Source organism: Brassica oleracea, chromosome C5 (assembly GCF_000695525.1).
Source record: "Brassica oleracea var. oleracea cultivar TO1000 chromosome C5, BOL, whole genome shotgun sequence".
Taxonomy (NCBI): Eukaryota; Viridiplantae; Streptophyta; class Magnoliopsida; order Brassicales; family Brassicaceae; genus Brassica; species Brassica oleracea.
Genome location: NC_027752.1, coordinates 15178678 through 15198708, shown reverse-complemented (window position 1 = coordinate 15198708; position 20031 = coordinate 15178678). Strand labels below are relative to the sequence as shown.

Sequence of the window (20031 nt, the reverse complement as noted above, 5' to 3'; positions counted from 1 at the left end):
GATCACATTTGATGTTCCTTTCTTTTTTTGAATCGATTTTATTTATGTTTTGGTTACAAAATAGGTACAAATCAAATATTTTAAAACCGAAGAACCGATTTTACTTACTTTTTGGTTACAAAATAGATATAAATCAGGTACATTTAAAACGAAGAACCAATTGCGACCCGAATCCGAAAGTATATCGGGTTGTATCGGTTATTTGAAGATTTACTAACCCCGACACGAACCTAATAGAACCCGAACCGATCCCGAACCAAATTTTAATATAACCCGAATAGGGCTGATTTTGATAAATCCGAAAAATCGAAATCCGATTGGACTAAACCAAAATCCGATTGGGACTCCGAATGCCCCTGGCCTAAAAGAAATCTTTCGAGTGGCAGAGAAAGAGATAACAAAAAGAGCCGTGACTAATAAAGATTATAAAAGCTCACTTTTATTGCAAACAACATGTGTGTGTGGCTCTCTCATCTCTACATGCCCCTTTCTCTCCTGATGTGTCATCTACTCATCTTCCCCACTTTTTTCTCTCTGCGTGGCTCTCTGCGATCCATTCATTATACGTTATATACTCTTGTCACACATCGTTTAAAGAATAAACACAGACACATCGTTTAAGGAATAAACAAACACAATACCATCTCTTCTTCTTCACTTTCTTCTTTCTTGAGTACCGTACTTGCAACGTTTGGTATGTAAGAACTTAGAGATACCCCGGTCAAATTGTTTGGTTGGACAATCACATCTTTTTTGTCCCTGGTATGTTCCGAGTTGAATATAAGTTTTTAATATTCTTTAACAGTTTAAAGAACGGATTAAGACCATGTTGATCTTATATTTCTTGCTAAGTAATGCAAAAAATTAAACTGAATCTTTTTTATCTCGTCTTTTTTTTTTTTGAAAACTAGTTTCATGATGTTAATCCTAATCCATGCAAATCTGCTACTGACAACATCGAACAAGACAGCACAAGTCTGAGGGGTCAAAAGAAACGTCTGAGAACAGCGAGATCACAACAACAACAACAACAACTGCATCCGAAGAGAAAACAACTGATGACTTGAAGAAGCCAGACAAGATTCTTCCATGTCCAAGATGCAAAAGCTCGGACACCAAGTTCTGTTACTACAACAACTACAACGTTACACAGCCACGTCACTTCTGTAGGAGCTGCCAGAGGTACTGGACTTCCGGTGGATCCATGAGGACCGTCCCAGTTGGTTCAGGCCAGAATAAGGGATGGGTTTCTTCAGACCATTACATGCACATCAAGTCCGAGAATACTAACAACTACAATGACTCCTCGGCGAAAATTCTTAGCTTCGATTCTTCGGGCGACGAGTCTTTGGTTACCGAGAATGGTAAGAATCAATCAAGTGACTCTGTTTCAAAAAATTTCAACAACTTTCAGAGATTTCTTCCTCCGCAAGTAACATCCTCTGTTTCGCGTCCTTGGCCTTACCAGTACCCTCATATCCCAACCTTCTACCACATACCTGTCTACTGGGGCTGCACGGTACCTTTTTGGTCTACTCTACAGACTTACACGTGTCTAGGGAAAAACACATGAGACGAAGCTTCACATGAAAGTGTTGAAAAGAACAAAGCCACTTTTGTAAGAGCAAGATTAGATTCAAAGTCTCAAAGCATTAATGATGAACAAACGTAGCTACGAAGAATCGTGTGTTTTATTCAATACTGATGAAACGTGAGAAGACACAGCAGTTCAACATAGTCGTTAATGGGTCTGAAACAAAGAGCATCAGCAATAGATTTGTTTCTGAAACGTATCTAAACCTGCAAGCAAACCCTGCAGCCATGTCGAGATCCATGAATTCAAGGGAGCATGTAACGTTAAAGCGATTTCAGTATATAATAATCGTTTGTTTGTTTATTCATGAAGAGAGATTTAGTAGTGTATTGATTGCTACCTTGTAGAGGAAGGTAAAAAACTGTAGGTAATTTTGTTGTGTGGTGAAGCTGCAGATAACTTTTGACCAAACCGATGGTAGCTATTTCATATCTCCCTAAACTCTTTTTTTTCCTTTGTCAACTAATGTGGTTGTTGTTTTAATCACAGGTTGAGTGTTGTACCGCCATTAGTTCGCTTGCCTCATAGAGTTTTATCTTCTCCAGAAGAATCAGTTGATTGGTTGGACTACTAAAGTAAAAACTCTTATGATCAAAACGGTGATTAATTAAGCACCCTCCTCCCTTAAAATTAACAGGCGCATGTAGCTTTGACCAACTTAATTAATTAAAGTGAAACGTTTTGAATTACAGGAAACCGAGAGCATCCCACCATCCTGGAACCAGCCGAATTCTATTCTCGGATGCCTGTCTTCTACTCTTTGGGTGGGTAGACTATGGAGGAGAAGGACGAGAAAAAACTAATTACATACATTCTACCTAACTCAAGAGTGTTTAAAGAAAGTGGAGATATCCTTCTTAGATACCTCTAATCTTGAAGAAAAACAAAAGGAGTTAGAATCTTTGCCAAGAACTGAATGAATAATTCTCTTGATTCATTCATCGTCTGTACAAGAGTTTATAAAGTCTATTCTGTTACAAGTTGGTTTGATCTTACTATATTACAGGAGAGTATCTCTACTATATACCAAAACAGAATAAGAATATTTGACATATTCTTTCAAGAATTTTATCATCATGTCAGCTTCTATTCCCCACTCAAGTGGAATGGAGGTTTAGATGTTGACGGAACATCTTTGTCTCCATTTGTTGTTAATTAGTAAATCTATACTTTTAACTAGCTAATCCAACCTAATACTATGATAACACAATCGGAAAGGAGATAAAAAAATATGATATACCGCGTCCCCGGCGTTATGTTCCAAAGTTGCGTCTAAATGAGGCTGAGGTGGCCCGGACCCGGCTAATGCGACAGTGATCGACAACAGCTTGGACAACAAGCATGCAGTAGATAATTAATTTCATAACCAAAAACTGATATCATATACTGTATTTAAGATAACCAAAAAGTCCAGTGAATTTTTTTATAAACATTATCACTCTCATTCAAATATTACAGCTAGCAAACTAATAACAGTATCATTTTTAACCAATACTATTCTTTATTTTTCATGATAACAACCCCTTAAATACATTAATACTTCTTTTTGTTGAACCTTTTTAGATATAAATATAATCATTTGTAAGGCACATCATACAATATTACCTTTAAATTAAAAATCACAATTAAAATATTTCAAATAATCAAAATTACAGAAAACCTAAATCATAAGTTATGAAAAATGTATAAGACATACACATAATTTAAACAGGTGAATTAAAATATATTACAAATGAATTATATTATTATTCAATAGAAGTTATATAACACGTGAGAGGTAATTTTTAATCATGATATATTTACACTCAGAATCCTTGTTAATCATAACTGAAACAAACCGGAATGAACCACGAGATTTCTTCTATTGAAGAAACCAAAGATGGGAACTTTTGGAGAAACCATGAATATCAAGAGAGATCTGGGAATTGTGTACAAAGCTGTATTTCGGCGTATTGGATTCTTGAGATGTAAGAAGATTTTGTTTTGGGTAGGAGTTGAGTTCAATATTGTTTTAGTGAAGTGAGCAACTTTCGGGCAATCATTAGCTAGACTGATTATATTTAATTATGGTTAATATATATATACAATAAATAATTAAAGGAAATAAAAAGAATTGTTGATGATTTGATGATTGCAATGATCTGAAAGAAGAATAAAAAGTGAAAAGAGATGATTGCAATGATCTGAAAGCTGTGTCACTTACGAATACTGACAATTTTAGAGTTCTTTTCAATGATCATGATTTTAAATTGATATTTACTCGCTTTTCATTTTCATATTTTTGTATTTGTTATATTGCTTTATTTCGACATTGAAATGACAGGTTGCTTGAGTAGGAGGAGTTTCTCACTTACATGGTTGTGTTGTTTGATGGGGGTGTGAGGCTGAGCTGAATGATGAGGGTGATAACATTGAGCTGATTGATGAGGATGATAAAGCTCACGTGAACAAATTGAACCTAAGTTAATCTAAGATAATTTTAGGCTTTGCATAACAATCCATGATCATTGATATGTTATTTGTGTATTTCGATGCATATTTTGATGATCTCTGAAATTTCATTGTGATTTCTTTCAATCAACAGTTTTAAAGTTGTCTCAAATTGAATATATTTACATGTTTTTTTTTCACATGAGGATATCCCAAACCTATGAAATAGTCTAGACTAATCTCTATAAAGATATGCAATCTACAGATAGATCATTTCTTCAAAAATTTAAATGAAATCTAAATCATGATTTTATATCCGCGTGACAAAAAGGGTTTAGTGTCCTAGGTTGTTTCGAGCCTGGATTGCTTAACAACTCAAATTCTGCCTACCAGTAGACCACTACCTTATGGTTAAAATATACAGATATTTCTCAGGCTATTGTTGAACCTAAGCCTCCAAATTACCTAGCTGTAGCTCTTGCCTGTGAGAGAGAAAAAAAAAAGGAAATGGAAAGAAGAAGATCCCACAGCTCGCATGAGAAAGCTTTGAGGAGGAAGAGGATGGGTGAAATTGAGAGGAAGGAGAATCAGGGTGAGAACACTGCTGTCTAAACTGTTGAAGTGACATTTCCTAGAAGTATATACTACCTGAAAAAAATTGAAAATTTAGACAGTTGTATAAGTTCAGTTTAAACAACAACAAAAATCAAAATAATGTGGCACAGTTATATGCTACTTGAATTCATGTACTATATACTTGGGGGTTTTCAAGAACTTATTGAATTTCCATTCTACATGACTTGTTTCAGGACAAGTCCCATGAATTCCTTACCATTTCTCTACATGTTATGGCCAAATCTTTCTATTTTCCACATCAATATCCTATCCTATATATGAAGTTTGATACGTGCTCGAGCTTCAAAATGCGTACATCTTGTAATTCACTAATTCAATGTACCTATTAATTCACCCAAAAAACATTCTACGTAACTTTTTTCTGATCAAAGTCTACGTAACTTTATAATATGATAATCTACGCAATCTGTACTTTAACATATCTTATACTATGAAGAAGAACTTCACTCTCTTCTCCTCTTGCCACGTCAGTAATTAGGTTATTGGGAACATGGCACGTGTCCTTTTCTTTAACGAGTTTTTATTTTTGTGTTTGAGTAGGGCCAAAGCCCAATCTCAGCCTATACTAAACACGAAACCCACTAACACCTTCTCTGTCTTCTAACGTCGTCGTCTTCTTCGTAACTTCTTATCCTCCACGACCGATTGCAGAATCTGTGTAACGCCGTTTTCCTCATTGAATCCACTTCATAACGTCTTTCCATTAACTCCCTCCATTCAACTCTGCCACTAACTTGACTTTAATGACCCCTTTTATCAATTTCCATCTCAAATCCATAATTCATGAGACTATAAACATGGATAAATACCTCACCAAATCTCACTGCTTCAAGAGATTAATCATATTCCTTCCATACAAATCCAGCCTGTAATGATGGTGTCATCTCATATCCTTATTTCCGATTTAAAGTCCGGTCGTTGTCCCAGATGGTGGTGACGCTTTTTCTGTGTTTCTGGGGAGCACGCACTGTCAAGAAAAGAGGAGAGCTCATGGGATTCAACATGCTGCTGTTTTATGAAAAGGTAGCTCTTCATATCCCTTTGATGATAGAATCTGATTTATTATGTTGCTTCTCTAATATTTTGTCATGGCTTTCCGTTAAAAAGTCATCGCTCTAAGGATCTATTCATGTGATTGGCTAGATGCATGCTTAAGTGATGAAGCTTTAATAGACCCAAGTCAAGACTCGAGTTCCCAGTGACTAATCAAGTCTCAAGAAATGGAAACTGATGATCCTAATATATATAATGAAAAGACTGGATCTCACAAGAAGTTCAGGGTTTAAACACCATCATGGCTGTCGAGATGACTGCATAGTTTCTCAGGTATACATCGATCTCCAGATTGCTATACTGGTCTCCTCCAACATGTATGAAGAACAATTAGCTTAAAACCATATCCACAATCTATTATTTATGTTAAAGCTAGGATTAGTCATTTAAAGCATTGGAGTAAAGCTTCGGTCATCATCATATTTTTTCATTTTGCATTGTCAGATGTTTGTGTATTTTTCGTTTAAATGTTTGGTATCTGATTTTCTTTAGGGCTTCAAATTGGCATGAACTTTTCAGAAGAGTACAGGTGGTTGCAAAAAGTCATTGGTATTTAGACAGCAAAGTAATTAGGATTACGCAAATCCAAAGCAATTGTGGATTTTGGGTCTTTTGCTTCTTTTGCTGGTTTATGTCATGGAGCAAGCCTCTTTTCACTCTGTATTCTTATTTATCTGGTTCATGAAATCCTCTTGATGTTAAGAGAAGTCAATAATTTTATTTAAAAAAATAACACAAACAATGCCATCCACATGCGTAGGTTTGGCTGCAAAGGCATCATATGTCCAGCCAACATGTGCTGAGGGCTCTGCAAAGGAACACCTGGTTCCGGCAGTAGGAGTGCACTCAAGAAGGCATGCAAAGAATGGTTACTTAAGCTCTCCACATCAAGACCCTCTTATTTTTCCGAACCTTCGTTGACGTTATGCTTTAAAAAAAAATCAGAGTCTTTTGTTTAATCTTCTTCCATGTTTGCCACTTAAATTTTTTTTCTTCCGTAACACAGTTTGCCACTTAATTAATACATAAAATTAATACTATATGGCATGTGCATTGGTTGACATATTGCTAAGTTCTGGTTACGAAAATAATTAAATTAGTTAGGTGGTTAGAGAAATGAAATCAACGACATCCTTAGACACTCATCTAATGTAACGTCACACTGATTTATTAACAATTAATTAGCATAAATATCCAACAACTGCTAAATTTGTTTGCTACGTCTCCACGCAGCCACTGACTCATATGGTGTAACTACTGTCGGACAATCGAGCCATTTGGTGAAGAAGTTTCATGTTTAAACTTAGCATTAAGACATAGAATTTCTGCTACTCAATATCATACATCGATCATTTAGCCTAACAAGATTGTAAAATACATTAGGTCTGTGGAGAAGCAACGTGGTGTTCCCTAAAGCAAGCCTTCAAAGCTTTCCACAAACAGAGAACGCCACTTACAATCGATGTATTTGGGGAAAGTAAATAGTCACTCCAACAGGTTTCATGATTTCATCACGAAATAACATACATCTATGACTATTTAGATGTACATTTAGTCACCAACAAAATCCACGACACGGCACTGGCATCACCTCTTCTCCAAAGATGGTGAAGAAGGAGCGTTCCAAAAAAAAGACAAAGTCACCATCGCAAATTCTCAAACACTAGCTCCCATAAGAATACCGCAGAATCTGACGGTTCTATCTCTACCTCATGGTTGCACAAGAAACGAAAAGGTACACAACAGATTAAAGCTTAAGTTTGACTGTCATCACTGATATGAGTCCACCTAAACCTACAGTAGGAGAAAATGATGATTAAAAGTCTTTGAAAGGTTAAGAAAAAAGCCCTGAATTCCCTGCACTTACGAATCATGTTTCTTAGTAAAGTAAAATCCTTTTACTCTTTGTCTTTGTTGTGTTCTGCTCTGGTTCAGTGATCTCAATTTTCTTTTTTTCTTACAGAGAAAGACAGAGACCATGAATGGTAATTCAAGGAGAGAATCAGAAGCTGAGTCTTCATCAAGCCTTGAGTCTTGAGCCCCTCTTCGCAGATCATCTGCTTCTGATAGCTTACGAAGGTACACATATCTCCCAACACCATATTATGCACACACACACAAAAATAAAAAAATCTCTACTATGTTTGATATTGGGTATGTGAGTCGGACTTTACATAATAGTTCGATGTTTGATTAATGATAAGGCTGGGTTCTATCTGAGTCAGACTTATCATCATCATTCCCTTACTTTTTTCAACTAATATGCTTCATATCATGATAATGAAAACTTTTGCAGATAGAAGAGGAGGATCTTGTTACAGAAAAAAATGAAATTGCTCGAAAAAACGGTAATCAAGCTGCACATGAAGAGTTGATGAGATCTCCAGGTGCGCCAGAAAATCTGCACATTAACAACAACTCACCATTCACCTATAAATACTACAACTCTCAGAAACCACACATCATCATAGATTCAGAAAACACTTCTGCAGAAGTCAACATGGGCACCATCACAGTCTCTCTCACATGGAAAGTCCCCCTAAAAAAATTCAAGTCTACATTAACTGCCACTTTTCTCAAGCACCACGGAACGGAACACTATCGAAGCAACACTGGTTCTGGCCATATCTGCAACACACGATCAAATCTATGACATCAACCTCCATCCTTTGACTGTCACTCCATAGTGTATGTTTACATGAATTAAACATAGCATTGTTAATCTTTTACCAACCGCTTGTGTTACACAACGATCACAGTGTGTTACACACGAGTTCGAGAGAAAGAATAAGATACGTTTCAGGCTTATAAACTTTTGTATTATTGAGATTCTGTGATATTGTTTACAACAAATGATTAATCTTTATATAGAGATCAAATCATTACAAGTATAAGAAACACAATTCTTTATACTAAATGACACAACATGAAGAGTTACAACTCTTTGTGTAATAACATAAATAACTAACTTATGTAAATGTATTAAGGAGAGATTAGATTATAGTTTAACACTCCTCCTTAATCATATCTCGACTTGACTCCAAGCTGCTTCCTTAGATCTTCAAACCTTGAACCGCCCAATGCATTTGTGAGAATGTCTGCGAGTTGATCATCCCCTTTGCAATACTCTAGTTCAATGATTCCTTTTTGCTCAGCTTCTCTCACGAAATGGTACTTGATCTCTATGTGCTTCGTCTTTCTGTGTTGCACCGGATTCTTCCCAATTGCTATTGCTGATTTATTGTCACATAAGATCGGAATGCCTCCTTCAAACTTCTGACCAAAATCTTCAAATAGTCTTTGTAACCATTTTAGTTTTTCACGTAAATTCGTCGTAAACTCGACGCAAATTTACGAGGATTGTTTTTCCTCGTTAATTTTCGTCGTTAAGCATGTGTTTTCTTGTAGTGCTTGCTTGATTGCCAACAAAACATGGCTGAACCAAGAGTAAACACATAACCTGAAGAGATTTTCTTGTCTTCCTTAGAACCACCCCAATCGCTGTCCGAGTAGCCTACATGTCTTGGTTCTTTCACGCTTGTGAAGTACACTCCAAAGCTTGATGTTCCTTTGACATATCTTAGCACCCTTTTGGCTTCTTGGTAGTGCTTCATGTGAGGTGATGACATGTATCTTGAGAGATAGGCGCTTGCATACATCACATCAGGTCTTGATGCACACAAGTACAAAAGCCCTCCAACGATGCTTCTATACTTAGTCGGATCTCCATACTCCTTGTCATCCTCAACTCCTTTTCCTTGTGGTGTAAGTGGGTTGCTTACACTCTTGCTGTCTCGCATCCCAAACTTGTCTACAAGTTTGTTTGCATAATTTTCTTGTGAAAAAAATATGCCTCCATCGTCTTGAATTACTTCCATTCCAAGAAAGTAGTTCAACAATCCAAGATCCACCATCTCGAATTCTTTCTTCATGTTCTTCTTGAATGTGTTGATGCTCTGAATGTTGCTTCCTGTGATGATTATATCATCCACATATAGACTCACGATCAACACATCTCCTCCTTGCTTTATGATGTATAAGGCCGCATCATTCATACTCCTCTCAAAGCCGTTTTGAAGAAAGTATGAATCTATCCTTCCATACCATGCCCTTGGGGATTGCTTTAAACCATATAAAGCTTTGTGTAGCCTTAAAAATTTGTGTTCCTTCCCGTGTGTCACATACCCAGGCGGTTGTGTGATATACACTTCTTCCTTGAGGTCATGTGACATACACTTCTTCCTTGAGGTCGCCATTGAGAAAGGCTGACTTCACATCCATCTGGTACAATCGCCACTTCATCTGAGCCGCATAGGCAAGTATGGGTCGTATTGTATCATGTCTTGAGACAGGAGCAAACGTCTCAAGGTAGTCAACACCATACTCTTGAGAGAACCCTCTTGCAACTAGCCGTGCCTTGTGCTTGATGTGATTGTCGTTTGCATCAGTCTTGATCTTGTAGATCCACTTCACACTTATCACATTCTTCTTCTTTGGCTTGTCCACTAGTTCCCACGTCTTGTTCTTCTCAATCATGGCTATTTCCTCATTCATTGCTTCTCTCCATTCCTTGGTACCACACGCTTCATCATAAGTGTATGGTTCTTCATGTGCATGAAGACAAGCTTCTATAGCTTGAGCCGCTTCATCAAGCTCTACTCTCGGTGCCCTTTACATGATATCAACCATGGACCTGAACTTCCTTGGTGCCTCAGAAGCTTCTTCATCTCCACTACTAGTATCATGATCATCATTTTGAATGAAAACAGAACTGAAAGTACCTTCGGTTTGTTCCTCAGGGCTGGATGTGACTTCGGTTTGTTCCTCAGGCGAGTGAGATCTTCCATAGACAACTCCAATGTCTTCCTCACTTCTTCTTGCCTTTTCCAACCCCACTTCTTGCTTTCTTCAAACTCGACATCTCTTGATACTTCAATCTTCTCATTCTCCAAGATGAGAACTCTATAGCCTTTGGATTGGTTGCTATATCCAACAAAGATTCCACGCTTTGCCTTGACATCTAGCTTCCTCCTCTTTTAATTCAGGACATGTATGTAGCATATGCTACCAAACATTCTCATGTATGACACATCTGGCTTGTGTCCACACCACTTCTCTATAGGAGTGACATCTTCTTCTATTGCCTTTAATGGCAGGCGGTTTTGAAGATATGAGGCAGTGTATACCGCTTTTGCCCATAACTTGAGTGGTAAGTCTTGCTCTGCCAACATTGATCTAGTCATCTCCACCAAGGTCCTATTCATGCGCTCCGCTGAACCATTTTGTTGTGGTGAATAAGGCAAGGTGACTTGCTTATTGATTCCTTCTTCTTCACAGAACCGGTTGAATTCTCGTGAAGTGAACTCACCACCTCCATCTGATCTCAGCGTCTTGGTGGTACAATCTGATTGCTTCTCCACCACTGCTTTGAATTTCTTGAACAGTGAGAATGTCTCTGACTTTTGCTTCATGAAGTATACCCAACACATGTGAGTATGATCATCCAAGAATAGCGAAAAGTATCGGCTTGCATCAACAGACTGGTGCTGCATCGGCCCACATACATCCGTATGTATAATCTCAAGCTTTTCTCTTGTCTTAGTTTGAGATTCCTTTAGAAAGATTTTGCGTGGTTGCTTTCCAAGTCTACATGCCTCACATGCTTCCTTCTCGACTTTAAACTTTGGTAATCCCTTTACCAAGTCTTTGTCTTGCATTTGTTGCAACCTTTTGTCGCCTACATGACCAAGTCTCTTGTGCCATGTTTCCATCTTTCCTTGCTCACTAGCGCTCATGGCTTCTTCTACCTGAGCCAAACTAATCCTGATTCGATAGCTTTTGTGAGTCATTGGGATATCCATTATCCTCCTTCCTTTTGCATCCTCTATCATGCATCTCTTTTCTTGGAAATTCACCCGATATCCGCTTGAAACAATTTGTGGAACACTCAACAAATTTTTCGCCAAACCCGGAACCAAGAACACATTTCTGATGGTCCTCTTGCCACCTTTAGTCATGACAGTAATGTCTCCTTTATCGGCTGTCATGACCGTGCTTCCATTTCCAATCTTTATTGGAACCTTGATACTCCTATCAAGCCTTGAGAAGTAACTCTCCTCCTTTGTCATATGATTAGTTGCTCCACTGTCTACCAACCAGACATCTTCCATCACTGTTGTTGATGCTTCGCTTGCACTGAACAACATGTGATCTTCATTCAAGTCTTCTTCGAGACTTACAAAAAGGCCTAACTTGCCACAATTGTAACACTCCTTCTGTGACCCTTCTTTGGATCATCCTTCTTCTGTTTCTTCAGACACTCGCTCTCGGTATGGTTGTTCTTCTTGCAGTAACCACACCACTTCTTGCCTCCTTGGCGCTTTGAGTTGTCTTGTGTAATACCATAATTTCTATGTTTAACACGAGCATCAAATGCTCCTTCACTGGTGCTTTCTTCTCTTGCAGCCAGCCTTGCTTCATGAGCCTTCAAAATCCCGATCAACTCTGCCATCTTTGTTGAAGTCATATCGCTTGTTTGCTCCAATACACTGACTATGCTATCGAACTTGGCTGGGAGAGAGATGAGTATCTTCTGTATGAGTTGAACATCTGTCTTCTGTTCACCATGATAATTTAATTTATTTGCCAATTCAACTATCTTATCCGTGAAGACCTTAATGTCTTCATTCTCATACATCTTCAGATTCTCGTCCTCCCTTCGCAACATTTGAAGTTTAATCAAACGAACTTGAGGAGAGCCTTCATACTCTTCCTTCAATGCATCTCACGCCTCTTTGGATGTTGATGCTGCTGCAATCCCTGAGAAGATATGATTCGATACGGCAGTTTGCAAAATTTGCAAAGCCAATGTATCGTTCATCATCGCTTCTTCTCTAAGCGATCTTGCCCTTGCTGTTTCAGGGGTTTCATCCACTTGTGCTGGTGGGGCTCCTACGCCTTCTTCAAACACAAACCATAACTTCCTGGTCTTGAGAATGGTTGTCATCTTAATGCACCAGAAGTCGTACTTCTCTCCATCAAATATGGGGATTACTTGATTCTTCATCGTTTCGTGTGGTTCTGAAATCGTATGCCAAAATTCGCTAGCCTCCTTTTCTCCACGCCAAGTGTTTCTCTTACTAGTGCTTTCTTCTTTGTCTTCTCAAACGTAAAGCTCTGATACCATGTTAATCTTTTACCAACCGCTTGTGTTACACAACGATCACAGTGTGTTATACACGAGTTCGAGAGAAAGAATAAGATAGACGTATCAGGCTTATAAACTTTTCTGAAAATACTTTTGTATTATTGAGATTCTGTGATATTGTTTACAACAAATGATTGATCTTTATATAGAGATAGAATCATTACAAGTATAAGAGACACAACTCTTTATACTAAAAGACACAACATGAACAGTTACAACTCTTTGTGTAATAACATAAATAACTAACTTATGTAAATGTATTAAGGAGAGATTAGATTATAGTTTAACAAGCATGTATAATGTGTATGTGATGTGTATGGTTCATCATTTATGTGTGCACCAATTAATGTTTATTTATTATAACTGTTATATTATTATATATCATCTAATGATAAATTTGATATTTTAATATTTTTAAAGTTCAAACTTTACAAACCATTGAAAGTGTTACTTGATCCAAAAATGTAGTACGCAATATATCTTATAAATAAAATATATATTATTAAAATAAAAATTGTTCAAAAATGATAAATATGGTCAAAAATTGTAAAGTAAATAATAAGTTAATTATATATATTTAATAAGACAAATGTACAAAAATATTCTTTAAAATGTAATTATTTAAAAATATAAATCAATCATACTCTAAATCTAGCAATAATATTATTATTTTTTAAATCTAATCAGTTTGCATGATATAGTTTATTTAAAATTTTCTATAAGTATGTATAGTTTTAGACAGCAACATTAAATATTAGATTTTTATACTATCTACCAAATTTTAGAAAACAAGTTTTATATCAATTCACTTTAAATATTATCTGAATCAATAGATTTGAACGAAACATATAAAAGAAAAAAGTAACAATACATTCATAAACAAATGTATAAGATAAATAATTCTTAATTTATGCATTGAACTTCAAATTAATTCATTATTTATGTATTGAACTTTAAATTATTATTCCAAGTAATTTAATATAAATATTTCATTATATAAGTAAAATAAACATTACAATGAAAATATTTAAGATAAAGAGGAGCTCAGTCCCAAGTTCTCACGTTTCAATGTCCTTGAAACTTTTCAAACTCTGTCCCAAGTTCTCACCGTCTTGACCTCCAAAGGCTCTCTTCGAATATGTTGGTCCACATAAATGGGAATCTATTTTCGCATCTGAGCTATCTGATGACGCCAATGAACTATCAACTGAACTCCTAGTCGGTTCAATCCCTCGGTATTAAGATTTCTTGGCTTTCAAGAAACATTCTTCTTCCTCTTTTTCTTCTTCATCATCATCTCCTCTGCCTGATTCAGTGACTTAGTCCCAAAAAAGGAAGAGCTGAGACAGCTTCTATTGACCATTGATGCTACTCCATAGAAGGTTGAATCTCGGATATGAAGATTTTGTAACTGTTTTCAATCTGGATTCAAAATGAAAATACTATGTTTCTTTGTTTCTGCATTTTGCGAGAATTGATAGACCAAGTATTTAAGCTTCCATACATTAAGTGTTAGGCTAATGCTGGTAGACTGGTAGTAGTAGTAGACATACTTCACAATTCATACAGACCATGTACAGCTGACGTGGACAAAAAAAGTTCGCATATTGCCACGTGATTGTATTGCATAGTGGTATGTATTTTTGCTAAACGAATATTCCTAGGAAAAAAACTTCCACAATTTACTAATAAAACAATCTGACATGGCAAATAAAGTTATGAAATCTTTTGAGTGGCACAGAAAGAGATAACAAAAAGAGACGTGATTAAAGATTGCAAAAGTTCACTTTATTGCCAACAAACATGTGGCTCTCTCATCTCTACATGTCCCTTTCTCTCCTGATGTGTCATCTTCCCCACTTTTTTCTCTCTGTGTGGCTCTGTTCGATCCATTCATACCAACCGCATACTTTTATACGTTATATACTCTTGTCCCACATCTTCGTTTAAAGAATCAACACATACCATCATCTCTCCTTCACTTTCTTATTTCTTCTGTACCGTACTTGCAACGTTTGATATGTCAGAACTTAGAGATACCCCGGTCAAATTGTTTGGTTGGACAATTACATCTTCTTTGTCGTCCCTGGTATGTTTCCGAGTTGAATATACGTTTTTAATATTTTTTATAAACATTTTTAAAAACGGATTAAGACCTTGTTAATCTTAGCACTTCAAGATAAGTAGTGCTGAAAATCAAACTGAATATTTTTTCTTTAGTGTTTATCACTTTGAAACTAGTTTCATGATGTTAGTTCTAATCCAAGTTCCTTAAAATTCTCAGATGAGCAACCAATCTGCTACTGACGACATCGAACAAGACAGCACAAGTCTTCAGAGATCATCTGATCTCACCGAGGAGTCAAAAGAAACATCTGAGAACAGCGAGATCACAACAACAACAACTACATCGGAAGAGAAAACAACTGATGACTTGAAGAAACCAGACAAGATTCTTCCATGTCCAAGATGCAACAGCTCGGACACCAAGTTCTGTTACTACAACAACTACAACGTTAGCCAGCCACGTCACTTCTGTAGAAGCTGCCAGAGGTATTGGACTTCCGGTGGATCCATGAGGACCGTCCCAGTTGGTTCAGGCCGCCGTAAGAACAAGGGATGGGTTTCTTCAGACAATTACATGCACATCAAGTCCGAGGATACTAACAGTTACAATAGCTCACCGGCGAAAATTCTTAGCTTCGACTCTTCGGGCGAAGAGTCTTTGGTTACTGAGAATGATAAGAATCAATCAAGCGACTCTGTTTCAAAAAAATTCAACAAATTCCAAAGATTTCTTCCTCCGCAAGTAACATCCTCTGTTTCCCCTCCTTGGCCTTACCAGTACCCTCCTAACCCTGCTTTCTACCAAATCCCTGTCTACTGGGGCTGCACGGTACCTTTTTGGTCTACTCTACAGACTTCTACGTGTCTAGGGAAAAGGACAAGAGACGAAGCTTCACATGTAAGTGTTGGAGAGAACGAAGACACTTCTGTAAGAGCAAGACTGGTTTCACAATCTCGAAGTAATACTGATGAAGCAAACGTCGCTACGAAGAATCGTGTGTTTTATCCACTGCCGATGGAACGTGAGAAGACACATCAGTTCAGCTTATTCGTAAATGGGTCTGAAACAAAGAGCGGCAACAATAGGTTCGTTCCTGAAACGTATCTAAACCTGCAAGCAAACCCTGCAGCCATGTCAAGATCTATGAACTTCAGGGAGAGCATGTAACATTAAAGAGATTAGAGTATAGAACAATCGTTCGTGTGTTTATTCATGAAGTGAGATTTAGTACTGTATTGATTGCTACCTTGTAGAGAAAGGAAAAAAAAACTTAAGGTATTTTTGTTTTGTGCTTATGGAGCTGCATATAACTTTTGATATATACTCCCTCCGTTTCGGTTTAAATGTCGTTCTAGAGGAAAATTTTGGTTTCAAAATAAGTGTCATTTTATGATTTTAATGCAAAATTTATTAATAAGATTCTTCTGTTTATTTTTTTATTGGTTGAAATATTGTTAGGTGTATGGATAATGATTTTTTTATTTTGAAAATGTACAAAATTAAACGTTTTCTTAATCCGTGTGCATAAGGCTAAACCGACAAATAAAGTGAAACGGAGGGAGTAATTTTATTTATTTGCTACGGTTATCGTTTTGTGCATCATCCTAACGACGTCATAGGTAAATCTGACTCCGAAATAATGTTTTTTGAGCAAGACTCTGAAATAATGTTTATTCTTTTATTTGTCCTAGTGTACAGAATAATGTGAGAAAAGAATAAATAAAAGATGAGTTTATATTTTTATGTAAAGGAGAAAAAGCAGAGCACCATAACTATAAGTCCTTGGTCATAGAATCCATCTAGTTGTTAAGAAGAAAAGCCAAAGGAGGAGCAAAAGTCTCTTTGGGGTAAAAGGAAGTCTCTTCATTGAGTCTAAATGGGAGAAAAAGATTTGTTGATGTATATAAAGACAATGATTCTAAGAATTCTTTTTTGGTAGCAAGAAATGTCTTTTGTTCACGGAATTAGATTAATTGCATCAGCAATAAATGTTGTTATCTTCAAAGGAATTATATTTAGTACATGCATCATTCTATTTTACAAACATTACTTGTTTTTACTATTATAACCAAGACGTATTATAAGGTGTTGAACCTTTCTGGGTTTGTATGTGGTCAGGTCATCTGTGAGATGTTTTTAACTGAATTTGTGATGCAGAGAGAATATTCAGGAATATTCTAAATATTCTAATTATTCAAAATTTTATTTATTATTGGGATAACTATCTATAATGTTTATTGGTTTTTATGTTTTCTTATATATAGTATTTGAGGCTATGGTTTTATGTAGTTTATGATTTGATTAATAAAAACTGAGAGTTCTCTCTTTATTTTTTGTTTTCGGTAGATTATAGGTGATCTCAACGAATTTAAAAATACAATGATCTTAGGTATTCTTAGACTAAATAAGATCTTTGTGATTATTCTAGTTTTCCGGGTATTCTCAGAATCAACGGATCTCTAATTCTATCCTATAAAGCTTCCGCTACATCACGTGGTATCAGAGCTGTTGTTTTGGTTTTTTCATCAAAACTCGATTCTGGAATCATGGTAAATTTGTTCGTGGAAAGCGAAGAAATAGTTTTTAGAGAAATTCGGGGTGGTCCGATTTTTAACCTTTATGATGATGAAGGTCGGATTCGAGACGAAGACAATGACGTCGAGGTCAAAGACGTAGGCAGTTGGAGAGATGAAGTTCTTCCCCAAAAGATTCTCGTCGAAGTCAACAACTTGGAGGTAAACAATCCACGTTTTGATGATTATGGTGCCAATTGGGCTTTGACAGAAGATGGCCCAACAAGTGCTTTCACATATCATCGTAATAAGGAGGAGCACATGGATATCAGCTTCATGATGATTACATGGTTCACGGTGCAAGTCGAAGTTGATGAAATATGTCAACATTGCTTACTTGTTTGGCAAGAATATTGTCATTGGATGCTAAGGAAGAGAAGAAACAAATTAATTGAAGACCACGGTTAAGATTCGAGGACGAATCTTTCTAACCCGGAAAAAATGATGCAGAGAGAATATTTAGGAATATTCAAAATATTCTAATTATTCAAAGTTTTATTTATTATTGGGATAATTATCTCTAATGTCTTAGGGTTTTTATGTTTTCTTATATATAGTCTTTGAGGCTATGGTTTTATGTAGTTTATGATTTGATTAATAAAAATTGAGAGTTCTCTCTTTGTTCCTTGTTTTCGGTAGATCATAGGTGATCTCAACGAATTTAAGAAGACATTGATCTTAGGTAGTCTTAGACTAAATAAGATCTTTGTGATTATTTTAGTTTCCCGGGTATTTTCAGAATCAACGGATCTCTAATTCTATCCTATAAAACTTTCGCTACATCAATTTGTTATTCTATAGCAACTTGAGTTAGAGTTGTCGAGGAAAAAGTATACAAAAGCTTCATCTTTTTTGTTAAGTATGTGAATTTTCATTAGAATCTAATGACACAGGGGATACAAAGGTTTTGAAAGATCAAATCCTAGCATCTGAGAAGCTTATCAAAGTAAGCTGCCTAAAAAAGCCACAAAAAAAAAGTAAAAAAGACTCTTCTAGGACAATGAAAGGTTTGATCACAATCAAAGAATGTGACCAAAGCTTGGCAATTGAAGATATCAGGAGCAAACATTTAGCTTCAGTAGATCTCGGAACAGACATGATGCCGGGACCTGCATCAAACAACAGAGATCAATGGAGGATTCAACCGGAGAATGGTCCAAGGACCCGCAGACCATCCCGAAGGCGACCCGACAGGGGCAACATGCGAAGCAAGGGAGACCAAGCCTTGGTCCGGCCATCAAGACCCAGTGAAATCTACTCCAGACGTTGTCCACTCCATAAGACGGTAAGGCGTTTCCCTGTGAGTCCCACCCAAAACAAATAGGCCAGGAGAGGAAGAGCAGGTGAGGGACAGGCTGATGGAAGCAGAGGTTATACGGCTCAGCTCCGGTCCCATCACGCAAGTACCGCACAGAAGGATTGGCTACATGGCATCGGAAAGGCAGGTAACGTCTGACAGCTTCCTTCTGAAACTTGAAGGGCGGAGGAGACGAAAGCTCCAATCAGCAGGTGGAAGAGAGGCTAGACCCGACTTTGGAGATCTGACGAAAGAGACTTTATGCTCCTCCTTATACATTTTCATAACATGGCAACTCCCATAATTACTTTTGGTTCTTCAGTACAAAAATTATATATGATGAATCTATACTATATAAAAGTTGAGGCTATAAGCTATTGAGGACGTCCACGTAGGATGTTAAACGACCAATCGTATTATGACAAATCAGATTTTTAATTTGCATAAAAATTTCAATATTACCAAAAAAATCGTTTATTTCAAAATAAAATATAATTCAATGTCAAATAAGGTAAATCTACAAAAGTAAAATATTATAAATAATTTAACTTATTATATAATTTTTTTTCGAAATTTAACATAAAAATATAAATACAAATAATAATTAATTTAAAATGCAAGACTTTAAAAAAATTATAAGTAAATAAATTTAACTCATGATTTCCAAATTTAAGGCCATATGCTAATGAAAATATTCACAAATAACATATACTATATATCTGTTAAATGTATAAATAATTGAGAATGTTCACATAATATTTTTAAAACACCAAAATATGTTCAATCATCATTTTATTTACTATATGAAAATGGAGGCTAAAATCCATTGAGAATATACACATACGATTATAAGCAACAAATAAAAATATAAAAAATTATAATTTTAGTTTACTATTTTTTTAAATGTTAAATTTTTTTAAAAAAAAAAATTATTTAGCAACCAATAAAAATATAAAAATCATAATTTTAGTTTACTATTTTAAAATCATAATTTTAGTTTACTATTTTAAAAATGTTAAAAAAAAATTTAAAAAAATTTATTTGAATACAAAATGGAATTCAATATTCAGATTTTTAATTTTTAATTTATATAAAATGTCAATATTACGAAAAAATTATTTATTTCAAAATAAAATATAATTCATGTCAAATAAGGTAAATTTACAAAAGTAA

General features: G+C 36.0%; 1 protein-coding gene, 1 long non-coding RNA gene and 1 pseudogene across 2 annotated transcripts; all 3 read left to right on the top strand.

Annotated features, from left to right (window-relative positions):
- The first annotated feature begins 696 nt into the window (after window positions 1-696).
- LOC106344055 lies at window positions 697-2584 on the top strand (annotated as a pseudogene).
- Window positions 2585-5169: 2585 nt separating this feature from the next.
- On the top strand, window positions 5170-6721 carry LOC106293936. The gene is made up of 3 exons (XR_001260687.1): window positions 5170-5683; window positions 5804-5986; window positions 6474-6721. It is a non-coding gene; the product is annotated as an uncharacterized LOC106293936 (long non-coding RNA).
- An 8169-nt stretch (window positions 6722-14890) lies between these two features.
- Window positions 14891-16373, top strand: LOC106293330 (dof zinc finger protein DOF1.3). The gene is made up of 2 exons (XM_013728995.1): window positions 14891-15009; window positions 15205-16373. Exons 1-2 carry the CDS (start codon window positions 14941-14943, stop codon window positions 16153-16155), a joined length of 1020 nt encoding a protein of 339 aa, XP_013584449.1. The 5' UTR covers window positions 14891-14940; the 3' UTR covers window positions 16156-16373.
- Window positions 16374-20031: the final 3658 nt, after the last annotated feature.

Bases quoted from the DNA above. Each gene is read 5' to 3' on its own strand.
- LOC106293330 (XM_013728995.1), top strand. From the start codon at position 14,941: ATGTCAGAACTTAGAGATACCCCGGTCAAATTGTTTGGTTGGACAATT. The intron at 15,010-15,204 runs GTATGTTTCCGA...TAAAATTCTCAG, and splicing joins CATCTTCTTTGTCGTCCCTG to ATGAGCAACCAATCTGCTAC.